The following is an 18598-nucleotide window of genomic DNA, read 5'->3' as shown; positions in this document are numbered from 1 at the left end:
GCATGAGCTATCCCGATGTGGTCCCGATTCGTGATGGCGGTCCACAACTCTTTTCTCCTCCAGCACTGAGAGATCACAGGTACCTTCAAGGAGTGCAGTATGAGGCTAACATTACCGTCGGGGTCGATAGCCAACTATTTCTAAACGCGCCGTGGACGCCTTTTTCTGAAAGCCAATCGCAGCTTATTGTGCGACTATCACGATACAAGTCACGCTGCGCCTTGCACTTCTGGCTGCAGTGAAAGTGTCTGCACCCCTCCTAGGCCCAATAATGCTTTCCTAATTCATCATTGATCTTTATCTGCACTAGCTGCAGCTTTAGCTCGGCCTCGTTCAGGTCTCACAGATAAATGAAGCGGTCTTCTGTTTTTCGACGGCTCGGTCAGCATTCCTGTATGCAATATCTTATCTTATCAATATGCCTCTACAAGCTACGATCACACCATATTCGCGCCTTGAGTCGAACGACCCTGTCTCCCGATCATCTGTAGACCTTGTTCAAACTGTTGGAACCGACTACGAACTTGAGGATTTAACACCCAAACACTCTTGTAAGTTGCTTCCAAGATCCGATGGCACGTTTCTAACAGATTCGGGTAGCTGTCTTGACTACTTCAACCAATATTGAGTCAGTGGACTATGTCTGCCCAACTAACGACCAGGCGGAGAGTAGTCTTGTCACAAGCGGCTCAATCTCAAGCGAACGAGGCGGGCCATTCCAGAATAAGCAGCCGCCGACAAACGCACACAACAGCTTTGGCAATATCTTGAGATCGTGGTGGCGAGAAGTGCTAGCTATCAGTATCAGTGTTGCTTCGCTTGTATCGACCGCTGGCGTCTTGCTTGCCTACCAGAACCATCCGCTCTCATCGTGAAATTTTCGGTACCTGCCAAACTCCGTCTTGTCTCAGTTGGTGACGATCTCGCGAAGTGCACTGATGTTCTCCACAGCCAGTTGCATCGGTCAGCTGTCATGGCTTCATATAAAACAAAAGCCTCAAGCTCTGTCTGACCTTCAAGCCTTCAACGATGCTAGCAGAGGCCCAGCTGGGGCAGTGTCTATGCTCGCATCTCCAATCAAATACCGCTTCCCTGTGATCATGGGTTCTGTGATCACGATTGCAACACTTCTCATGGAACCTTTTAGCCAACAAGTACTGCAATTTCCCCTACGCCCTCTCTCAGTCAAAGATAATGCGACATACCCAACCACTCAGTTCTACGCCCCCGCACCTAGTGCTGTTTCAAGTATGTAACAAGATGCTAGGTAGAGCATTTCTTATCGATGATTGTATCACTGACATCCCTCGAAGATGGCCCACGCTTCGCGGGAATCGACACCAATCTTAATGCGAGTATCCAAGCAGCCATTGTCAACGCGATATTCGACAGTCCTACGGGTGATACATGGATATGTCCCTTGAATTCCTCTTGCATATGGAATACTTTTGCGACACTAGGCATCTGTTCATCATGTACTGATGTGACTGCCGAAACCGAAAAAGCATGTCCGAAAGGCGGGTCTCCTTTGTACAATAAGGGGATGGCCGACTGGACCTCAGGAGTGGTGTGCAACTACACCACGCCTAACAACTTCACTCTCCAATCACACTTTTATGACTCGAGTGCGCAGATGAGCTTCGTCACCAGAATAAACACTACGGCTCGGACATCAACCATTTCGGACACGGGCGAAATAATCAGCTTCGCTACACTCTTGCTAGATTGGGGCCATTCATTGGACATACATGAATGCTCTCTTTCTTGGTGCGCGAAGGTACTCCACAACGCAACCGCTCAAGGCCCAAGCTTTTCTGTTCATATTGAAGAATACGCCTTAAGTCCCAGAGGAAGTTGGAACAAACCCGGCGATGTTCCCTACTCGATCTACGAGGCCGAATCTGGTTTCCCGACCTGGTTGAATTCGACATTCACGGTTCAATCTACCAATGCACAGACTCTCTCCAACTTTCTCGTCAGCGTACTAGACACAGGCTCTTTCATTGAGTATCTCCTCGGTGATGCTGGGCCGTCATCGACGTTCTCACTAGGTCCTGCGATGCTGAACAGCCCTTCTACTCCATACATGGCAAACAGTATTGCAACAAGCTTGACCAACACTTTCCGGAATGTTACATCAGATTATGTTATACACAATCTCGGCGACTCTTCCATTCAAATACAATATATTCGAGTTCGTTGGGAGTGGCTTGCATTCCCTGCAAGCATTGTGCTTCTTGGTGTCATACTTCTTCTAAACACTATGATACAGAGTCATCGAGACAAAGCTTTAGTGTGGAAGTGCTCATCCCTAGCATTATTATTCCATCCACTGCAAGGTTGGGAAACTGGAGAGATAGCCCGTACTAGTAAGAAAGAGATGGATAAATGCGCGGAAAGCATGCGTGGCCAACTGTCGCAGAGTGACGATGCGGGTCTTAGGATCATCAAAGCGTGAAATGGCAAGATCTCCAAGAGTCGGTCGCCGGCGTGGCAAGAGCCTTGCCAGTGTGAGTCACAACACTCATAGAGGACAACCGATGCATATATCGAGTGGAACTGCTCATGGGAACAGCTTGAATGTATCGATTAACGTCTAAGCGCTATTAGTTTATTTTCATCGAACGCCATGTAGCTTGTAAGACGCACGGTGTATAAACTGTCCGAGATCATCATGCATATGTGCTAATACTACTAATATTGAAGCTTAGAATTCGTAAAGTCTTGAAGACGTGATAGTTACGGAGTTGTCTTACTAGCCGACCGTCTATATGTACATGCACATGCACATGCACATGCACGGCCTAGCCTGACATGGTCATGATCCATGGAGGCGGTGTACACAGCTCTTCCCTTCCAAGCTTCGCGATTATTGTGAGCAAGTGCCACCTTAAGGGGTCGCAGGTCGGGTCCATCAGCCTTACTCGACCAAGCACTTGCTCAAAGACACCCTTTCTTCACAGCCTCTTATTATGCGGGCTATGAAGACTCCGCCTACCGCTCTGCTCGCGCCTAGCTTCTCACATGGCTTTGAAGGTGCCTGGCTGTATGCAAAGTATGGTGAGTCCATTGTGTATTTCTCGCTAATCGGGCAATACTTGCCTTGTGGTATCCTTGAGCTGAGCTTGATGCATTCCTTTGTGGGTGGCCCCTCAAACCTTGTACTTTTACCTTCTTTTTGGCCACTAAAAGTGTCTCATTCCTTCCATCAACGGCTAATGATATCACTTGCATGCAGAGCGAGGACTTTCCGCAAGCGAGAGCGTTGGGAACGTAGAGATTTCATCCCGAGACTCAGCCTCCCAGGATAATACAGCCTTGTGCTCTGTTTAGTCATGTGAATGCATGAATGCGCAGTCTGGATGGGATGCCCACCTTCTATATACATTGCCTCGTCGCTGAGAACTGGTGCTAAAAGATCTTGCTCCTGACTATAAAGCCTCGCTTTCATCTTCATCCATATCGTCAATCTTATTCTGCGAGAACAGAGCTGATTCACCACAACAGTTCAGACGCTTGAGATGGCTGAACAAGCAAGATTCGAACCCATACCAACAAAGATAATCGAGTCCGAACATACATCCCTTAGCAGTACCGATTATACTGGACATGAATATGGAGTCGAACCTGGAGCTCTGTCGCTGTGGCAGGCAGGCAAGATCTTCGGGATTGTGATGGACGTACTTGCCATAGTCCTCTCTTGCATGTTCTTTTCCTACGCTCTCGCGGTCAAGACCCACGAGAAGAAGCCAATGGGTAGCCCACAAGTGAAGCTCCTTGTGAGATTGTCCAATCTAGTAAGTCAAGCAATCGAAGGCAATTCTTCTCTCTCGAATCACGGCCTTCGTTGACCACGACTAATCGAAAATGACGACAGGGTCCCACCATATACCCAATCCTTTTCGCCGCTGTTGTTGGTAGAGCTCTCAAATCTATCGCATTCTGGAAGCTCGAGAAAGGCGGGAGGATCGGAACGCTCGACCGATTACTTGGTAGTATTACGATCTTCCAGACAGTTCTTACACAGATCCAGATGAGAACCTGGAGCTTCCTGGGCTTGCTACTTGTAGCAGTCTGGTCACTCTCACCATTAGGCAGTCAAGCTTCGCTACGCATCATCGACACAGCAACACAACCGAGCAATACCTCAAGGCCACTTCAGTATGTCAATACCACTTCAGACTTCTTCAACTTCACATACGCAGGCGTGCCCGCTGCTTCGCAATTTGTACCGGTAAACGTCCTTTTTGGAGCAGCAATGCTGGGAAGCTCGGCTAGTTCGTCATTCTATGTCGACAACTGGGGTAATCTAAAGATACCCTGGGTCGAGGGTCTGGATACCATGACGGCAGACGGAGATGGGTGGTACCCTGTGAAGGAGCTCAAGTCGACCGATGATTTTGCATCTTTGATCGGAATACCGTTGTCCACGATCACGCTAGCGAACAATCTGACGACATCCTTTTCCATCGAAACATCTTACTGGACTTTCGCATGTCCTGTATTCGAAGACTTGGGTGACGGGGTCAACGCGAGTACTGGTCACTTTGACAACCGTTCGTACGCGGATTTGACAGCGTCACAGGGGCTGTTCATAGATTCCAGTGAGTCAGCAGTTGAGAACACAACATCTTATACCGCACAGAATCTCTATCTGTACTCGGTGAATACGCACGATAATTCGGAACCTTGGGACTCTCCTGTCAATACGAGACCGAGACACATCACCTACATGGACAACAACAATGATCCTGGTCACTGGATCGCTGCAAACTGTACCATCAAGACAACGTATGTCGAAGTAAACGCCTCTTGTTCATCGGACAATTGTACAGCTGTCGCAATCAGAAAATCGCGATGATCGCACGCGCCGGAAAACTGGACGTCATTCGACCTTTGGGAAGGTGCATTCTACCAATTCGCCATCCCTCTCATCGAGGCCCTTCCGGCGGGGACACTAGGGGAGGCGAGCCCGTATCAAAAGTTCATCATCGATCCATCGAATCCTTTCAACCAATCTTTTTACATACCAGCTGTCACGGTTCTATCGAATGCAACGTTTGCGCTGCGTCTAGGTCAGCTATTCAATACCTTTTGGATGGCAATGATCGCCCCCACTGCGATACCTAAAGGCCTTCGAAATTCAAATCTCACCGCGGACATAGCAAGACTGAGAAACTCATCGTTGCTCACTGCCACGGCTACTGAGACGAGAGACAATTTGGTCTTGAGATGTAATCTGGTCTGGTTCGTGATACTTCTGGTATCATCCGCCATCACGGCCGTTATAGGTCTTTGTGGGCTGATAGCAACTATCTGCCGTCTTGGACCAGATATTGGGTTCAACATCTCATCGCTGGTCAAAGACAGCTCATTTGAAGACCAAGTGTTCGTGCCAACTACGCTTGGTAGTACGGACAGGTCCATACTGATGAAAGACTGGTATGCCAAGTTGGGAGATACAGCGTCTGAGGAGGAGGCTGGATATATTGCTATAGGCAGCGGTAATGTGGCAGATCTGCAGCGTGGACGTTTGTATAGGTGATGTATGGTGCGAGCAGATGTTGGAGAGAAACGACTTGGGTGTCGGGCATCAATCATCATCTCGTTAGTATATGTTGACAATTCAAGCAAGCGTTTTCTGCGCCCACATATTTCCCTCAGCGTCGAATCTTAGACCATTGAGAAGCAAGTCTCCATGTAGCAAAGACTGACTATTCCTGTCTCGCACGCTCTGCAGCGTCGCCTTCAGCAAGCCATTTACTTGCAACGATCAGTTGCTGTATATTGATGTATTGCTTGACCAGCATCGGCGGTACGGAGAGCCACACGAGTATCCCAGGTATAGAGCTTTGTATCTTATTGGTCCTGTGCAAGAATAAATGTCAGCGACGTCATAATTTGCGGTGGTGACATCCTTCTCTTACCGAGCAATCTCCATCGCTCTTGCCGACCGTGGCTCGCTTCGGGTACTCTTAGTCATCTGAGAATCCGCCAGTAAGTCCTCCTGCGCAGTAAAAGCAAGAAGATACAAAGCAAGAAAGAACAACTCGTTCATGAAGCAAAGCATGAACAACACAATCTAACCACGTCAGCCTAGAAGGACAGCCAGATCATCTGAGTCCTACCTTGTTCGAGTAATACAGATGCAACAGCCAACTCCTCTTTGCATCAACATCCTTGTGACTGCCTCCACCACCCATACTCAACGTTGCATACATATGCACGTAATGACTTGCCAAATCAAGACTTATCAGCAATTGGAAAGCCATGGCATATCTAGGCATCGCCGTGGCCAGAAATACAAGTAGACAAGTGATGGTGCATCGATCAGTCACCATGTCGAGAACAGCACCGAATTTCGTGTGCTGGTTTAGGATGCGTGCGAAATAGCCGTCGAGGGCATCCAGGAGGCAGGAAACTGCATAGATGAAGCTGCAGCGGAGAGGGTGCAAGGGCATGAAGTAAAGGGAGATCACAGCCAGGATGATTCGAGTATAGCCTAGGTTTGCTGGTCAAGACCAAGTCATTGAAGAGTAGTCTTGCAGATATACCTATAAGATTTGGGACGAACAAAAATATGTTCTCTTTTGTGTTGCTAGCTGAACTTGGTTGTGCAGTATCTGCCACTTGGTCAGGTGTTTGGGCCTGCATACCGGCGATTCTGTGACGCAAGGCTTGATGATTCATGGGTACTGATGCTTAGTTGCAAAGTCATGTTTCCAGCAAGATAACGAGTGTAAGTTGAGATTGAAGGATTGCTGTTGCCTAGCCGGTACGTCACGCTTAGTTCGGCCGTAAGAGGAAATATACAACGTCTCGGTATTAAGACAAGACTAATCTCGTTCCTAGTATTCAGTCTGCATGGCCTCCTGGAGGTCATGCAAAGGCGTGTCCCTCTAGGTATAAGTCTTACAATTAGCTGCTCTATGGGAAATGATTTAAATTCTATCGAACGGCATCCTACACGCCGACTCGCAGCTTGCGTCAAATACATCATACTTTTCTGCTCGAGAAAGCTCTTGATTGACCTCAAGTCTCCCTTGTTGTGGGCATCTTGGTCATTGGCAAGACATCTGCTTCCTTGGCCTTCTTTTCGTTGATCTTCGCATAGGCATACACCAGACCACTGACAAATCCAAGCGCGATAGCAGTGCAACCGCCGAGGGTCACTGGGTTTCCAAAGAAAAGCAGACCACTGATTGCCAGAGGAAGCTTGTTCAAAGCGCCGACCATGGAGTATGTAGTCGAACCAGTGACGCGTACGCACCATGCAGATGTGTAAGAGATGAAAACCGAAGACAATCCAGAGATGATCATTGCACTGATCACCCATGTACGGTTGTCGGCGGGGAAGTTCAATGCGACGTTGGCAGAAGACCAATCCTCGAACAGAATGGAGAACACTAGCAAAATGGGAATGCTCAAAAGGTTGTTGTAGTACATGGCTGCAGGCTGAGTCAGCAGAGGTTTGTTCGCTCTTGTGTCTGTCACTCACTGTCGAAATCCTTGAAGTTGGTCACCTTGATGCGAACCTTCATGGCCAGAACAAAGACGGCGTTACAGATGCAATTGAGTGCCATCCAGACATATCCAGGGTTGAACATGGAAAGGAAGCCACCGTCACTCGCACCACCAGCGGGCTGAGCAGGGGTCTTCGCATCTGCGTACGCAGCAATTCCAGAGCTGAGCACCATCAAGCCGAAAGATACAAGAGCCATGCGCGTCACCGAGCCTCCGAAGCAGAGCACTTCGCCATAAGCAATGCAGATGATTGTCAGGTTCTTGAAGATGGTGTAAACCGGAATCGTGAGATATGCAAGTGCTTTTGATCCGGTGTAGATCATGCCGACCAGAAGTGCAGAGATGGGGAACCATTTCTTGGCTTGAGCCATGTTGAATTCGCGATAGGTGATCAGACCGCCGCGTTTGCAGCCCTCAATTGTGGCCAGACAGATTACACTCTGTAGACAATCAGTCACTGAACCATCTGTAGTATTTGGCCACAGCATACCTGAACGCAGAGAAGGAAAAAGTTCAGATTGAAGTCTCGTCCACCCAGAACATATTTATTGGTTACAGTCATGAGAATCGAACTTCCACAATATGACAGAATAGCGACCATCGGTGAGTTGGTAATACTGGCAGGCGATGCCGTAGACGTCGACGTTGTCTGATTCGTTGCTTCGACGCCATTGCTGTACTGTTCCGCTTCTTCATCGCCCGGGACTTTCGCGTAAGATTGATTGGCAGCCATTGTTGGAGCTCTTTGGGTGGTGTTGAAGATAAAAATACGGAGAGTTCAAAGCTACCGCAAGATCTTGTATGGCAAAGTTCGACGAAAGGGATGAGCAACGTCGTTCGCGATAAGAAGATTGCAAAACTCTTGTCAGGGGTTAACTTGTTGCTCTACTCCTGCCCGCGTCCGGAGAAGGATCGATCGGGAGTGGCTGAGCCTCCTTGCCACGTACTCGGCTTCTTATCTAATCGATCTCATCAAGGATCTAAGCCGAGCAGGGTCATCCTAGTATCAACGAAATTCTCATCATTTCCATATATCACATGGTCAAAAGGATTGCTTAAGACGCCGTTCATTGGACAGATAGATCTGGGAGTACTGTGTCTCGCTTGGTGAAGGTCTCGGAGCGCGGGTGACACCTTGAGGTGTCTTCGTGGATTTATTGCTCGTTCTTGTTTCTGGTTGTTAAGCGAGCTGCGCTTGTGCCGTCTGGTCTCAAATTCATTGGTGGAATGTGTTGTTCACTTGGACTCGCCTTGGACGACGGTTCTCAGACAGCTTGAGTTCGACAACATCTAAGCGATGCGCGTGCATGCGACGATCAATAGTCGGAGGTTGTTCGCGGTGAATAGATTTGCCGTTTCGCGACAATCCCACAAGCTCGTCACAAACTGCATCTAAGGACTTCTTTTTCTCTTCTCTCCCGTCGCAGTGAGCGGATTCATATTCACTGTGAGTGCAATTATTGACCATGGCTCATGCTTCTAGGTCGAATTTGTTCTGACATGGGACAGCCTGGCGACTGATTTATCGTGTGGTTGATAGCCTAATACGAGGTACATCCATATATACCTGTGACAAGCCCTGAACTACATGCTGCATGCACCTTCACATAGCTTCCATGGTCTCGGCTGAGGAGGCCTGGCCGCTTCGAGGTCGGGATCTTGGACTCTCTATGGTGGTTGTCACAAAAGTATAAGTACGCTCTACAACTTCTAGCAAGTATCGCTTTATCATCAACTGTTCATCTTCATGTGCGCCATGCAGCACAAACATCTGCTTAGTCTTCTCACCATCTTCCTTGCCCGTTCGGTGCTAAGCAGTCCACATGTGTTTAGATACACTAACTCGACAGGGTCGGGGGTCGTTTGCAATGGCACATCCTCTCGTGTCTCGGCTCAATCTTGGGTAGATGGAATCAATCCTGGTTGGAATCTGGGTAACACTCTTGATGGAATTCCAGACGAGGGAGATTGGGGAAATCCTCGAGTTGTGCCCTCGACCTTTGATGATGTGAAGAAGGCGGGATTCAAAGGAGTTCGACTACCAGGTAAGATGCTTTGTCTTTCTGAAACACAATCATCTAACAACCACAGTGACATGGGCATATCACTTCGATACGGAAGCCCCTGATTACATAGTCAACCCGTCCTGGCTCCAGCGAGTATCCGATGTGGTCGACATGGTTCTCGAGCGTGACATGTATGTTCTCATCAACGTTCATCATGACTCCTGGACATGGGCCGATGTCACCCAAGCCAGTGCAAATTACACTCAGATTGAAGAGAAGTTTTACCGGCTGTGGTATTAGATCGGAACCAAGTTGGCATGCAAACCAAGTTTGCTGGCTTACGAGCCCATCAATGAACCTCCGGGCACGACCGCAGCACATGCAGCTGAGTTGAGAAAGCTCGAAAATTTGTTCCTGAAAGCTATAAGCGATGCTGGTGGTTTCAATCCCGAGCGTGTGGTCACCCTCAATGGTCCACAGGAAAACAGCGACTTGACCTCACAATACTTCATCCGCCCAACAAACATCACCAATTCTTGGGCGATTCAGTACCACTACTACTCGCCTTATCCATTCATATTTTCTGCCTGGGGAAGCACGATCTGGGGTTCAGCTGCAGACAAAGCTGCTCTTGAAGCAGATATCGCCAACATTCGTTACAACTTCACCGATGTGCCTCTCATCATCGGCGAATGGGCGGCATCACCAGTAGCCACTGAAATAGCAGCCCGCTGGAGGTACTTCGATTTTCTTGTTCGTACAGCAGCAAAGTACAACACTTCGACGGTGCTGTGGGATAACGGCGCCGACTTCTTAGACCGTGCGAATCATATCTGGCGTGATCAGACGGCTATCGATATCTACATGTCCGCTCTTGGTGGTGAGGCCAATGCTCTGCCCGACAGCACCACCGATCCCGATGCCATGACACAATTTACCAATGCAGACCTATTCGTGCGTGTCGGTCAGAATGTGACCTCTCAAAGTCTTCCTTACATCATCCCTCTCAACACGAGTTTGGTCTCAATTACAGGCGACGATAACAATTTGTTGACAGGAGGAGCCGACAACTCGATTTTTGGCAAAACCATTGTCTTCTCAGCCTCTTTGCTCCGTTCCTACTTCACATTTTCCGCCAGCCCCGGCTCCATTGCAAACTTGACTCTCGAGTTCTCCTCCGGTGCTGACTTGACCTCGAATCTCGTACTCTGGGACACACCCACCATAAACAGCACCTCGAGCTCCGTAGCTGCGGCAAACGGCCCGAGTATCTCCATCCCCGTTCAATGGAAAGGTATCAACAAACCCGCGACCGTCAAAGCAGTCACTGCGAACGGGACCTATCTGGTCGATGACTTTACAAAGTACTACGGACCTTCACAGAATGCTAGAACCGTGAGTCACAGCTTTAGTATATTGATCACGACACTAACATGTAGACACAGACGTACAACTCTCAGTGGAACTGGGACACGAACAATTTGATCATCACAGCTGCGGCTGTGAATGCTGTGAAATCTTTGGGTGAGGATGTGATCTTCACTTTCGAATTCTACCCAAGGGTGTCCGGCAATGCAGTAGACTATACTTTAACTGTCTGAGGATAAACTATTGTAACGACGATATTGGGCTGCAACGTTCATACTCGAGATGTCTGAAAATACTTTTCCTGTAGCGAGTGATCTAGTTGAGCAAAATAGTGTCGTTAGTCGCAGTGGCAGGATGCATGTCGAAAAAGACTAGAAACCATCCCATATGCAATGGCATCAGGCAAAAAGGAAGCTCTCCATCAGGGAATCGAACCCTGGTCTCCCGCGCTTGACGAGATCTGACTCTTGACAAGCGGAAATCATGACCACTAGACCAATGAAGACAAGCCAGCTGAGCTGGTATTGGTTGATGTGACTGTTCCTGGTGGCCTTCAATATGTTCTTTTGCAGTTGCTCATGTTCGTGCAGCGAGGGTCATCAGCCTCACAACCTTCGCAGGCTGCTTGGTTTTCCCGTCGCAATCGTTGCAGACGTCCCAAACTGTGAGCAATCAGCCAGTGCACGCAACAATGCGACACGATCTGAAGAAGATGGCGGCTTCTCACGACCGGGATTCGGCCAACATTTATATCAGGAGGAAAGCTCCGAGGGAGAGAGGTCGCCGGATGAGTTTCCGATTGCTCACAACTACCGACGTTGATGTCATCGCACCCAAAATCTTTCCACAAATCTAGCTCGAGATGGGGTCAACAACGGTGTGCTAATTCCTCTTTCGAAACAGCAGACCCGGCGGCAGAGGTCGAAGAAGGACGAGACGATTTCCATTCAACGGGGTGGCTTCCAGACCTCGTCGTCATTGGCAGCGAGTGCCATTTTCGATCTTCAATTTCCCATCTTGCACGTGAAAATCGCAGTCGTGGCTATCGTTCATGCACGCTGTTTCTGCATCTTACTTGCAGGTACTACTGCTAACTCGCCGGCGCTCAACGCTGTGGTAATGCGACAAGAGGTTGAAATATTGCTGTCACTCCCACCACTCATATCTCACGTCAATGTCGAGTCCCTTAAACGTCTCAAGGCTCGCTGACGTAGGCATTCTTGACCTTTTACGAAACGACGATCGCCCAACTTTTGTCCTCGGACCTTCTAACAAGAGTGTCGCATTACGAGAACAGCAAGAGATTGTGTTTACGAATACCGCCCTCGATACCCTTCGAGAGGAACATGCACAACCAGGTGCGCTGGAAACCTGGTCTCAATCGTTGCTCGGTGGCCCAGAAGAAAATGACAAGATATGGACATTTGCTGGAAGAGCATGGGCAAGCACATTGATCGGTGACACTTGGCTAGTTGTATACTGTGCCCAAGCAACTGCAACAGACACGAGCAATCACAACGTCGCGTTCCAAGATGCTCGTTTGAGCAAGCAGAAGGCGCCATCATGGGACATACTCTCACCTCCACCGGAATTGCCCGCGAGAGTTGTGGATTGGACCAAATTCGATGTACCGGGCATCTCTCCTCATGTTCAGTTCATCAAGGGCTTTGACTGGTCGTCGACTCCCTTAGGTCCTATGTGTAATTGGCCAGGCCGTTTGAGCTCAATGGTTCTCAGTATTTGCACGAATCCCGATCCGCGCGTCGTAGTCTGGGGCGAGAATCTCACGATGATATATAATGAGGCTTGCGCCTCGTTGCTCGGCGAGAAGCACCCCTACGCCATGGGAAAGAGCTGTTCCGAGGTACAAGCAGAGATATGGCCTCAGATGTCGAAGCTGTTTCAGCCTGCACTCTTGGACGGGAAAGCGATAAAATCGACCGAAGAACTCTCCTTCCAAGAAAGAAACGGCGTCCTCGAGGAAACCTATTGGAATTTCACCATCTTTCCAATCATATCCGCACGAGGCTACGCTCTTGGTGCAATAAATTCTCTGGTCGAGCTGACCTGGCATGTAATCAATCAACGTAGAGGTGACGTGGTTGGAAAACTAAAGGAGCGGGTCTCCTCTAGCGCAACAATATCTGAGATCTGGAACCAGTGCTTAGGCTGCCTCGAGGCATACCCGGAGGACGTTCCCTTTGCAATGATATACTCCAACGAGGATGATAGTGTCTCTTCAACTTCTAGCTCCTGGGCGAACTCACTGAGAAGATACCAGCTTCATGGCGCGCTCGGCATTGATCAGAATAATGCCGCTATTCCTAAGGCATTCGATCTGACAGATCGAAAGTCAGTATATGGTTTGGCGAGGGCCTGTCGAGACGCCATCATTCGCAAGAAGACCATGGTCCTTCGCCGCCACGATAACACGTTGCCGGCCGACCTCGCTACGGCAATACCTGGCCGCGGCTGGGAAGATCCCATTGAAGCTGTCTGCGTAATGCCGATTGCTGTGAATGTTGCTGGGGCTCTAGCATTCTTCGTACTTGGACTGAATCCGCGAAGGCCGTTCAACGAAGACTCTCTACATTTCGCCCATAACCTTCGTGACGTTCTGACAAAATCAAGTTCTCTACTCAATCAAGCCAGGTTCGAAGAGATCCACGACAACCTCTCGACACAACTGAAGATCAGCACATTGAAAGCAGCACGAAACGAGGAGAGGTTTACTCGCATGGCTGAGTCGGCACCAATTGGTATTTGCACTTTCCGTCCGGACGGTAAGCCTCTTTACTGTAACGACCAATATCTCAATCTTGTTGGTGTGCCACGAGAATACGACTGGAAGAAGCTTTGGGACTCAGGTGCAACCTGGCAAGAGCGTGTCCACCCTGATGATATGCACGGTATCCAAGCAGCCTGGAAATCGCTTCTAGACAAGGAGAAGACATCGTTGACTGTAGAATATAGGGTAACGACACCCTGGCGATCTGTGGATAAAGCTACTGGTAGCGAACTCACGGGAGAAACCTGGCTTTGCAACAATGCAGTGGCTGAATGTGACGAGAACGGTGATGTGGTCTGTATTCATGCGTGGCTGCATGATACCTCTTTTCGACATTACACGGAGACATTGTTATCCGCTCGACTCCAAGAAGCGCTGGAGACGAAGCGTGCCTCGGAGAACTTCATTGATATGGTCTCACATGAGCTGCGCAATCCGCTCTCGGCGATTTTGCAATCAGCAGACAGCATAATCACAGGCCTTGACGACCAAGAAGCACGACTAAAGAAAGATACTGAAACGCTCGATGGAGTTCTCGAAGCTGCTCAAACTATAATCCTGTGTGCACAACATCAAAAATGTATCGTCGACGACATTCTCTGCCTTTCGAAACTCGACTCGAATTTACTTGCTATCACCCCGGATAAGGTCTCACCTCCTCAACTGATTGCAAAGGTCCTAAAGATGTATGAGGCCGAGCTCTCACGAGCATCTGTGAAAGGAAAACTGGAAGTCGAGCATAGCTACCATAATGTCATGAACTCTCATGAGTACGCGATGCTCGACCCAAGCAGACTGCTACAAGTTGTGATCAATCTGCTCACCAATTCAATCAAGTTCACTCAGTTCTCGGAAAGACGTGGGTTGACGATTTATCTCGGTGCATCTTATGCCAAACCGACGGGAGCCCATCACGAGATAGCGTTTATCAGTCCTCGCAATGCTCGACACGAACACTCGACATCATTATCTGCCGAGTGGGGTCGGGGCAAAGACATCTATATCCAGATTGCCGTGCAGGACACAGGTCGAGGTCTTAGCAAGGAAGAGATGAGCCTCTTGTTCCAGCGCTTTTCCCAAGCCAGTCCAAAGACCTATAAACAATATGGCGGTTCGTATAAGTTCTTCTACCTAGATGAACCATTCCCTCTGACTGACAGGAATTACAGGTTCTGGACTCGGCCTGTTCATAAGCAGAGAATTGTGCGAGTTGCAGGGAGGTCAGATTGGTGTCAGTAGTCCTGGCCTCGGGCATGGTACCACCTTTGCCTTCTACGTACGTGCTCGCCGCTGTCCGAAAGAAGCCAATTCTGTTCCCGAATCACCGATATCTCTACAACATGTCTGGAACACGCCTGTTACGGGATCGACGGCTATGCCAGCGCCCGCTGACTCCAAGGACGCCGGAAGCATTCGGCCACCGCTCAAAACACATACATCTTCTTACGTGAAACCAGAAACTCCAGCACAGCCAAAGAAACCGGACAGGCCGCTACATGTACTCGTAGTGGAGGACAACTTAATAAACCAGAGAGTGATGTCGCAACAACTACGCAAGCAGGGCTGCATAGTACACATCGCCAACCATGGTCTCGAAGCACTGACTTTCCTTGCGAGCTCCGCGTTCTCCTCAACAACTCCCTCGACGCCACTGGATGTGGTGCTCATGGATCAGGAGATGCCCGTCATGGACGGCATAACCTGCGTACGAGAGGTTCGAGCTCGACAAAAGACCCAGGAATTCAATGGACACGTGCCCGTCATCGCTGTCACTGCAAACGCCAGAAGCGAACAAATCGCCGTCATGATGCAAGCAGGCATGGACTCAGTAGTCACCAAACCCTTTAGGATTCCTGAACTTGTTCCGCAGATGAGAAAACTGGTAGAGAGGACGAACCCATATGAGGCAACCGGAGATGTCGACACAGAAGAGCGGCCACCGATGTCTCCCAAACCCCAAGACTTGGGAACTGCAACCCCAATACCAGAACGCCCCCGAGTGTCTACGAAATTCTCCTCCAGTTGGGAGAAGATCGAGGGTGACCAAGCAGCACATGATCTCTGGTAGATCAGGTGACGAAACTTGGCTCAGTACATATATCCTTTCTTATCATACATTCTCTGCGGTACCTTACAATATAACGATAAGCGAGTGCCTCGATCTACTACAAGAGCAGTAGCTTTCAATCGTACGTTAGGGTTTGACGAACAGCCGTGTAGAATAATTACTCTATCCCCGTCATCACACTCGTATGTGTCGCTACCAAGCCAACGTCTGTTCCCAAAGAACAAGTGTGACCTGTCGCATGCTGCCTTTACGGATCTCCGCGACGCAACAACTGAGCTCGTTGCAAGCCGGGGTAGAGGCGCATTGGTCGATTGAGGAAGCTGCGAAGTTTACTACCTGCTTCCTGTGTCACGCATGGTGAAAGCAGACAAGAGAGAAGGAACACAAGTTGGCGTTGTTCCAAAAGCGGAAGCTCAGGAATCTGGCTTTGACCTCACCTCCCTCCACGCATCTCCATCTACAGTTCTCTTTCTGTCGCATATTCTCAGCACTCACCTGAATCTTATCAGAGGCTGCGTGACAGACGACATATTTAGCTGTCTCAGGCACACAGATCTCGGCATAGGCAAATATTAAGGTGCACCAAGACGTCCCGGAACTGAAAGTGTCCGCCGGAACAATGCTCGCCATGACGTGCTGGAGACAGACTCAACTCGTACAACTTCCGTTGATGCACAGGTGATGACTGTGAAGCATCCTTGACTTGGATAGATATTAGTATCCGAGATCAGATGGTGCGATTGATTCGCTACGGACCTCGCTGTCATCTTATGAGCACCCTGGTCAACTTCTGCATGACGCTCGTACCATCGACATGACCGACATAAATCATGAAATCGTGTATGCTTGCATGAATCAAAGTTGTATTAAGTGTGAGCCTTGAGAAGAAGTAGGTCGAACCTCAAGAGGCGCTGGATCGGGGGCCAGAGTGGGCATTTCCATGGCGTGGCCGACCCATCTTTGAGCACTGAAGTACTTCAGATCGTGAGACGGTGTCGTTACCTCTGAGATACCAGTAGTCCGCCAAATTCTGTCGTGTTCCGTTGCGGCGCCGAGTCGGACCCTGGTTGTTTATATTGACGCGCTGCTATTTCACGCCTTCATCCTTCTTTTCCACGACCGTGACCCCAAAATATCTGCTTCACTCACATCACGCAGAGCACATAGCATCTGAGGACACCCAATCATCATCATCTACAAGTCTTGTCAAGAGCCAACTCCATCCACAAGACTTGTCCAACAAGCAACATCATCCACAATACCATCCACAAGACCAAGCAAGATCCACCATCTACAAACATTGGCCACCACAAACTCTTCAATCCACTCTCTCCAGCATCGCATCGAAACACGCTCGACGAAGTCTCATCAAAACAAACCACACCTCTCCCACACGCTCCAAGCAAAACCAAACAAGACCACAACACAAACACAATGCCTGCAATGGACATCAAGAAGCACATTCTCCGTAAGTACTCCAGCCAGGTTCCCATATTCCATCCTCCCTGTGTCCTTTTCATGACGCGCCTTCCATTGTGACCATCTTGCTGACTCGCGTCAGTCAACCTTCAGCTCGACTCCATTGAGCTCGAAGACTTCTCCATCACTACTGCTACCACCAAGCGCGGTACTCAAGAGATTCACACCGTCTACGTTGTTGCTAGCAACCCACGTATGACCATCGCTCGCGCCTCAGGCAACACTCTCGACGAAGCCATGCAAGCCCTCCTCAAAGTCACCAGCAATTGATCGCGCGAGTATGCACCCAAAGAGAGCCATCGAAGCATCAAAAGAGCACGAAAAAGTGTGATGATCATGGGCACGAAGGCTGTTTGAATCACATCCAAAGCTGTATGCACAGACACTCCAAGCAGAAGATCTCGCAACAACAAATCAAACGCTTGCAAACACCCATCTTGTCTTTCCTTACTTCTTGTATCATGTCCCAGATGTGCTTGCGTGTCGTAATATGCTAGTCATTTGTGCTCAAGGCTAAACCCAGGTTGTGTCGAACAACGCATCTCCCCCATTCTGACCTCCCGATCCTGTCGAATGTGTTCGGGACGCTGATTGGCAAGCATGGATAGCCAAGTACTTGCGGAACCCAAAATTCACCTGTCTCGCATGTAGAGTAGCGGATGTGGCCGGTCAACCTAGCACACATAGGCTTGAACCAATTCTCAAGACCAGCGTCGCGTGAACCTCCGTTGCGATTGTGTAGCGCGATCACTGTTTAGATCGTCCTTGGGAACGCAGAGAATGACATCGAGCAAACCACATATGCCAGCGTATGATTGCATGAAGCGGTCAGATCCGGTTAAGTTGTGGGAGAAGGCGTTCTGGCCCATGCAGACAAACACGGGCAGGAGGCCGGTCATCTATGCGTATAACGTCGACTTGGTAATGGCTTCGGTAGATCTTCTGGCAAAGACAACGTTCTGGTACCAGCTCGCTTGAGTCCTCTTAGCGTATTCTCCTGGTGGGAATTGATAAGTCAGCTCTTTGTTTTGATCTCTTGGTCTGAAATACAAGATGGCACATGATTGCCCCTGATGTTCTGGTCAGCGAGCACTACGATCGGCTGGCTTTCCATCTGCTTGACTCGCTTGACGTGTTTCGCCTGTCGTCTGGCTCTCTCACCGTGCTGATCTCTGTCGACACGCTGGCAGACTCTGTCCTTGACGCAAGAGCTCTGTCTGAAGGCTGTTGGTGACTAGAAATGTGTACCATGATCGTAGAGCACGTCAGACATCTGTGGAGAAGTTGATACTGGTGTTTGAGGTTCGACTGCTCCGTGAAAAGCTCATGTGGACTGCGTCTTCACTTTGTAGCATCACTTCACTT

The 18598-nt window shown here is 49.3% G+C and overlaps 7 protein-coding genes across 7 annotated transcripts; 5 read left to right on the top strand and 2 right to left on the bottom strand.

Moving 5' to 3' along the window:
* Positions 1 to 890: 890 nt before the first annotated feature.
* On the top strand, positions 891 to 1052 carry M436DRAFT_33824 (uncharacterized protein; the record flags this gene model as incomplete). Its single annotated transcript, XM_013568578.1, has 1 exon — positions 891 to 1052. A coding segment is annotated over one exon (162 nt), but the record flags the coding sequence as incomplete, so codon positions are not given.
* A 2469-nt stretch (positions 1053 to 3521) lies between these two features.
* Positions 3522 to 5545, top strand: M436DRAFT_75635 (uncharacterized protein; the record flags this gene model as incomplete). The annotated part of the gene is made up of 3 exons (XM_013568715.1): positions 3522 to 3797; positions 3878 to 4829; positions 4905 to 5545. 3 exons carry the CDS (start codon positions 3522 to 3524, stop codon positions 5543 to 5545), a joined length of 1869 nt encoding a protein of 622 aa, XP_013424169.1.
* Positions 5546 to 5714: 169 nt separating this feature from the next.
* M436DRAFT_54899 (CDP-diacylglycerol--inositol 3-phosphatidyltransferase) lies at positions 5715 to 6654 on the bottom strand (the record flags this gene model as incomplete). The annotated part of the gene is made up of 4 exons (XM_013568629.1): positions 5715 to 5868; positions 5928 to 6082; positions 6129 to 6502; positions 6555 to 6654. The coding sequence occupies 4 exons, from the start codon at positions 6652 to 6654 to the stop codon at positions 5715 to 5717; spliced, it is 783 nt and encodes a 260-aa protein (XP_013424083.1).
* A 378-nt stretch (positions 6655 to 7032) lies between these two features.
* M436DRAFT_54991 (Golgi GDP-mannose transporter) lies at positions 7033 to 8125 on the bottom strand (the record flags this gene model as incomplete). The annotated part of the gene is made up of 3 exons (XM_013568649.1): positions 7033 to 7448; positions 7499 to 7964; positions 8015 to 8125. The coding sequence occupies 3 exons, from the start codon at positions 8123 to 8125 to the stop codon at positions 7033 to 7035; spliced, it is 993 nt and encodes a 330-aa protein (XP_013424103.1).
* Positions 8126 to 9280: 1155 nt separating this feature from the next.
* M436DRAFT_84920 (glycoside hydrolase) lies at positions 9281 to 11131 on the top strand (the record flags this gene model as incomplete). Its single annotated transcript, XM_013568714.1, has 5 exons — positions 9281 to 9326; positions 9375 to 9569; positions 9616 to 9808; positions 9860 to 10925; positions 10976 to 11131. 5 exons carry the CDS (start codon positions 9281 to 9283, stop codon positions 11129 to 11131), a joined length of 1656 nt encoding a protein of 551 aa, XP_013424168.1.
* Positions 11132 to 12072: 941 nt separating this feature from the next.
* Positions 12073 to 15754, top strand: M436DRAFT_66722 (uncharacterized protein; the record flags this gene model as incomplete). Its single annotated transcript, XM_013568668.1, has 2 exons — positions 12073 to 14797; positions 14856 to 15754. 2 exons carry the CDS (start codon positions 12073 to 12075, stop codon positions 15752 to 15754), a joined length of 3624 nt encoding a protein of 1207 aa, XP_013424122.1.
* Positions 15755 to 17188: 1434 nt separating this feature from the next.
* Positions 17189 to 17503, top strand: M436DRAFT_84918 (uncharacterized protein; the record flags this gene model as incomplete). The annotated part of the gene is made up of 2 exons (XM_013568713.1): positions 17189 to 17222; positions 17316 to 17503. 2 exons carry the CDS (start codon positions 17189 to 17191, stop codon positions 17501 to 17503), a joined length of 222 nt encoding a protein of 73 aa, XP_013424167.1.
* Positions 17504 to 18598: the final 1095 nt, after the last annotated feature.

Source organism: Aureobasidium namibiae, assembly GCF_000721765.1.
Source record: "Aureobasidium namibiae CBS 147.97 unplaced genomic scaffold scaffold_18, whole genome shotgun sequence".
NCBI lineage: Eukaryota > Fungi > Ascomycota > Dothideomycetes > Dothideales > Saccotheciaceae > Aureobasidium > Aureobasidium namibiae.
This window is presented reverse-complemented; position numbering and strand designations above follow the sequence as displayed.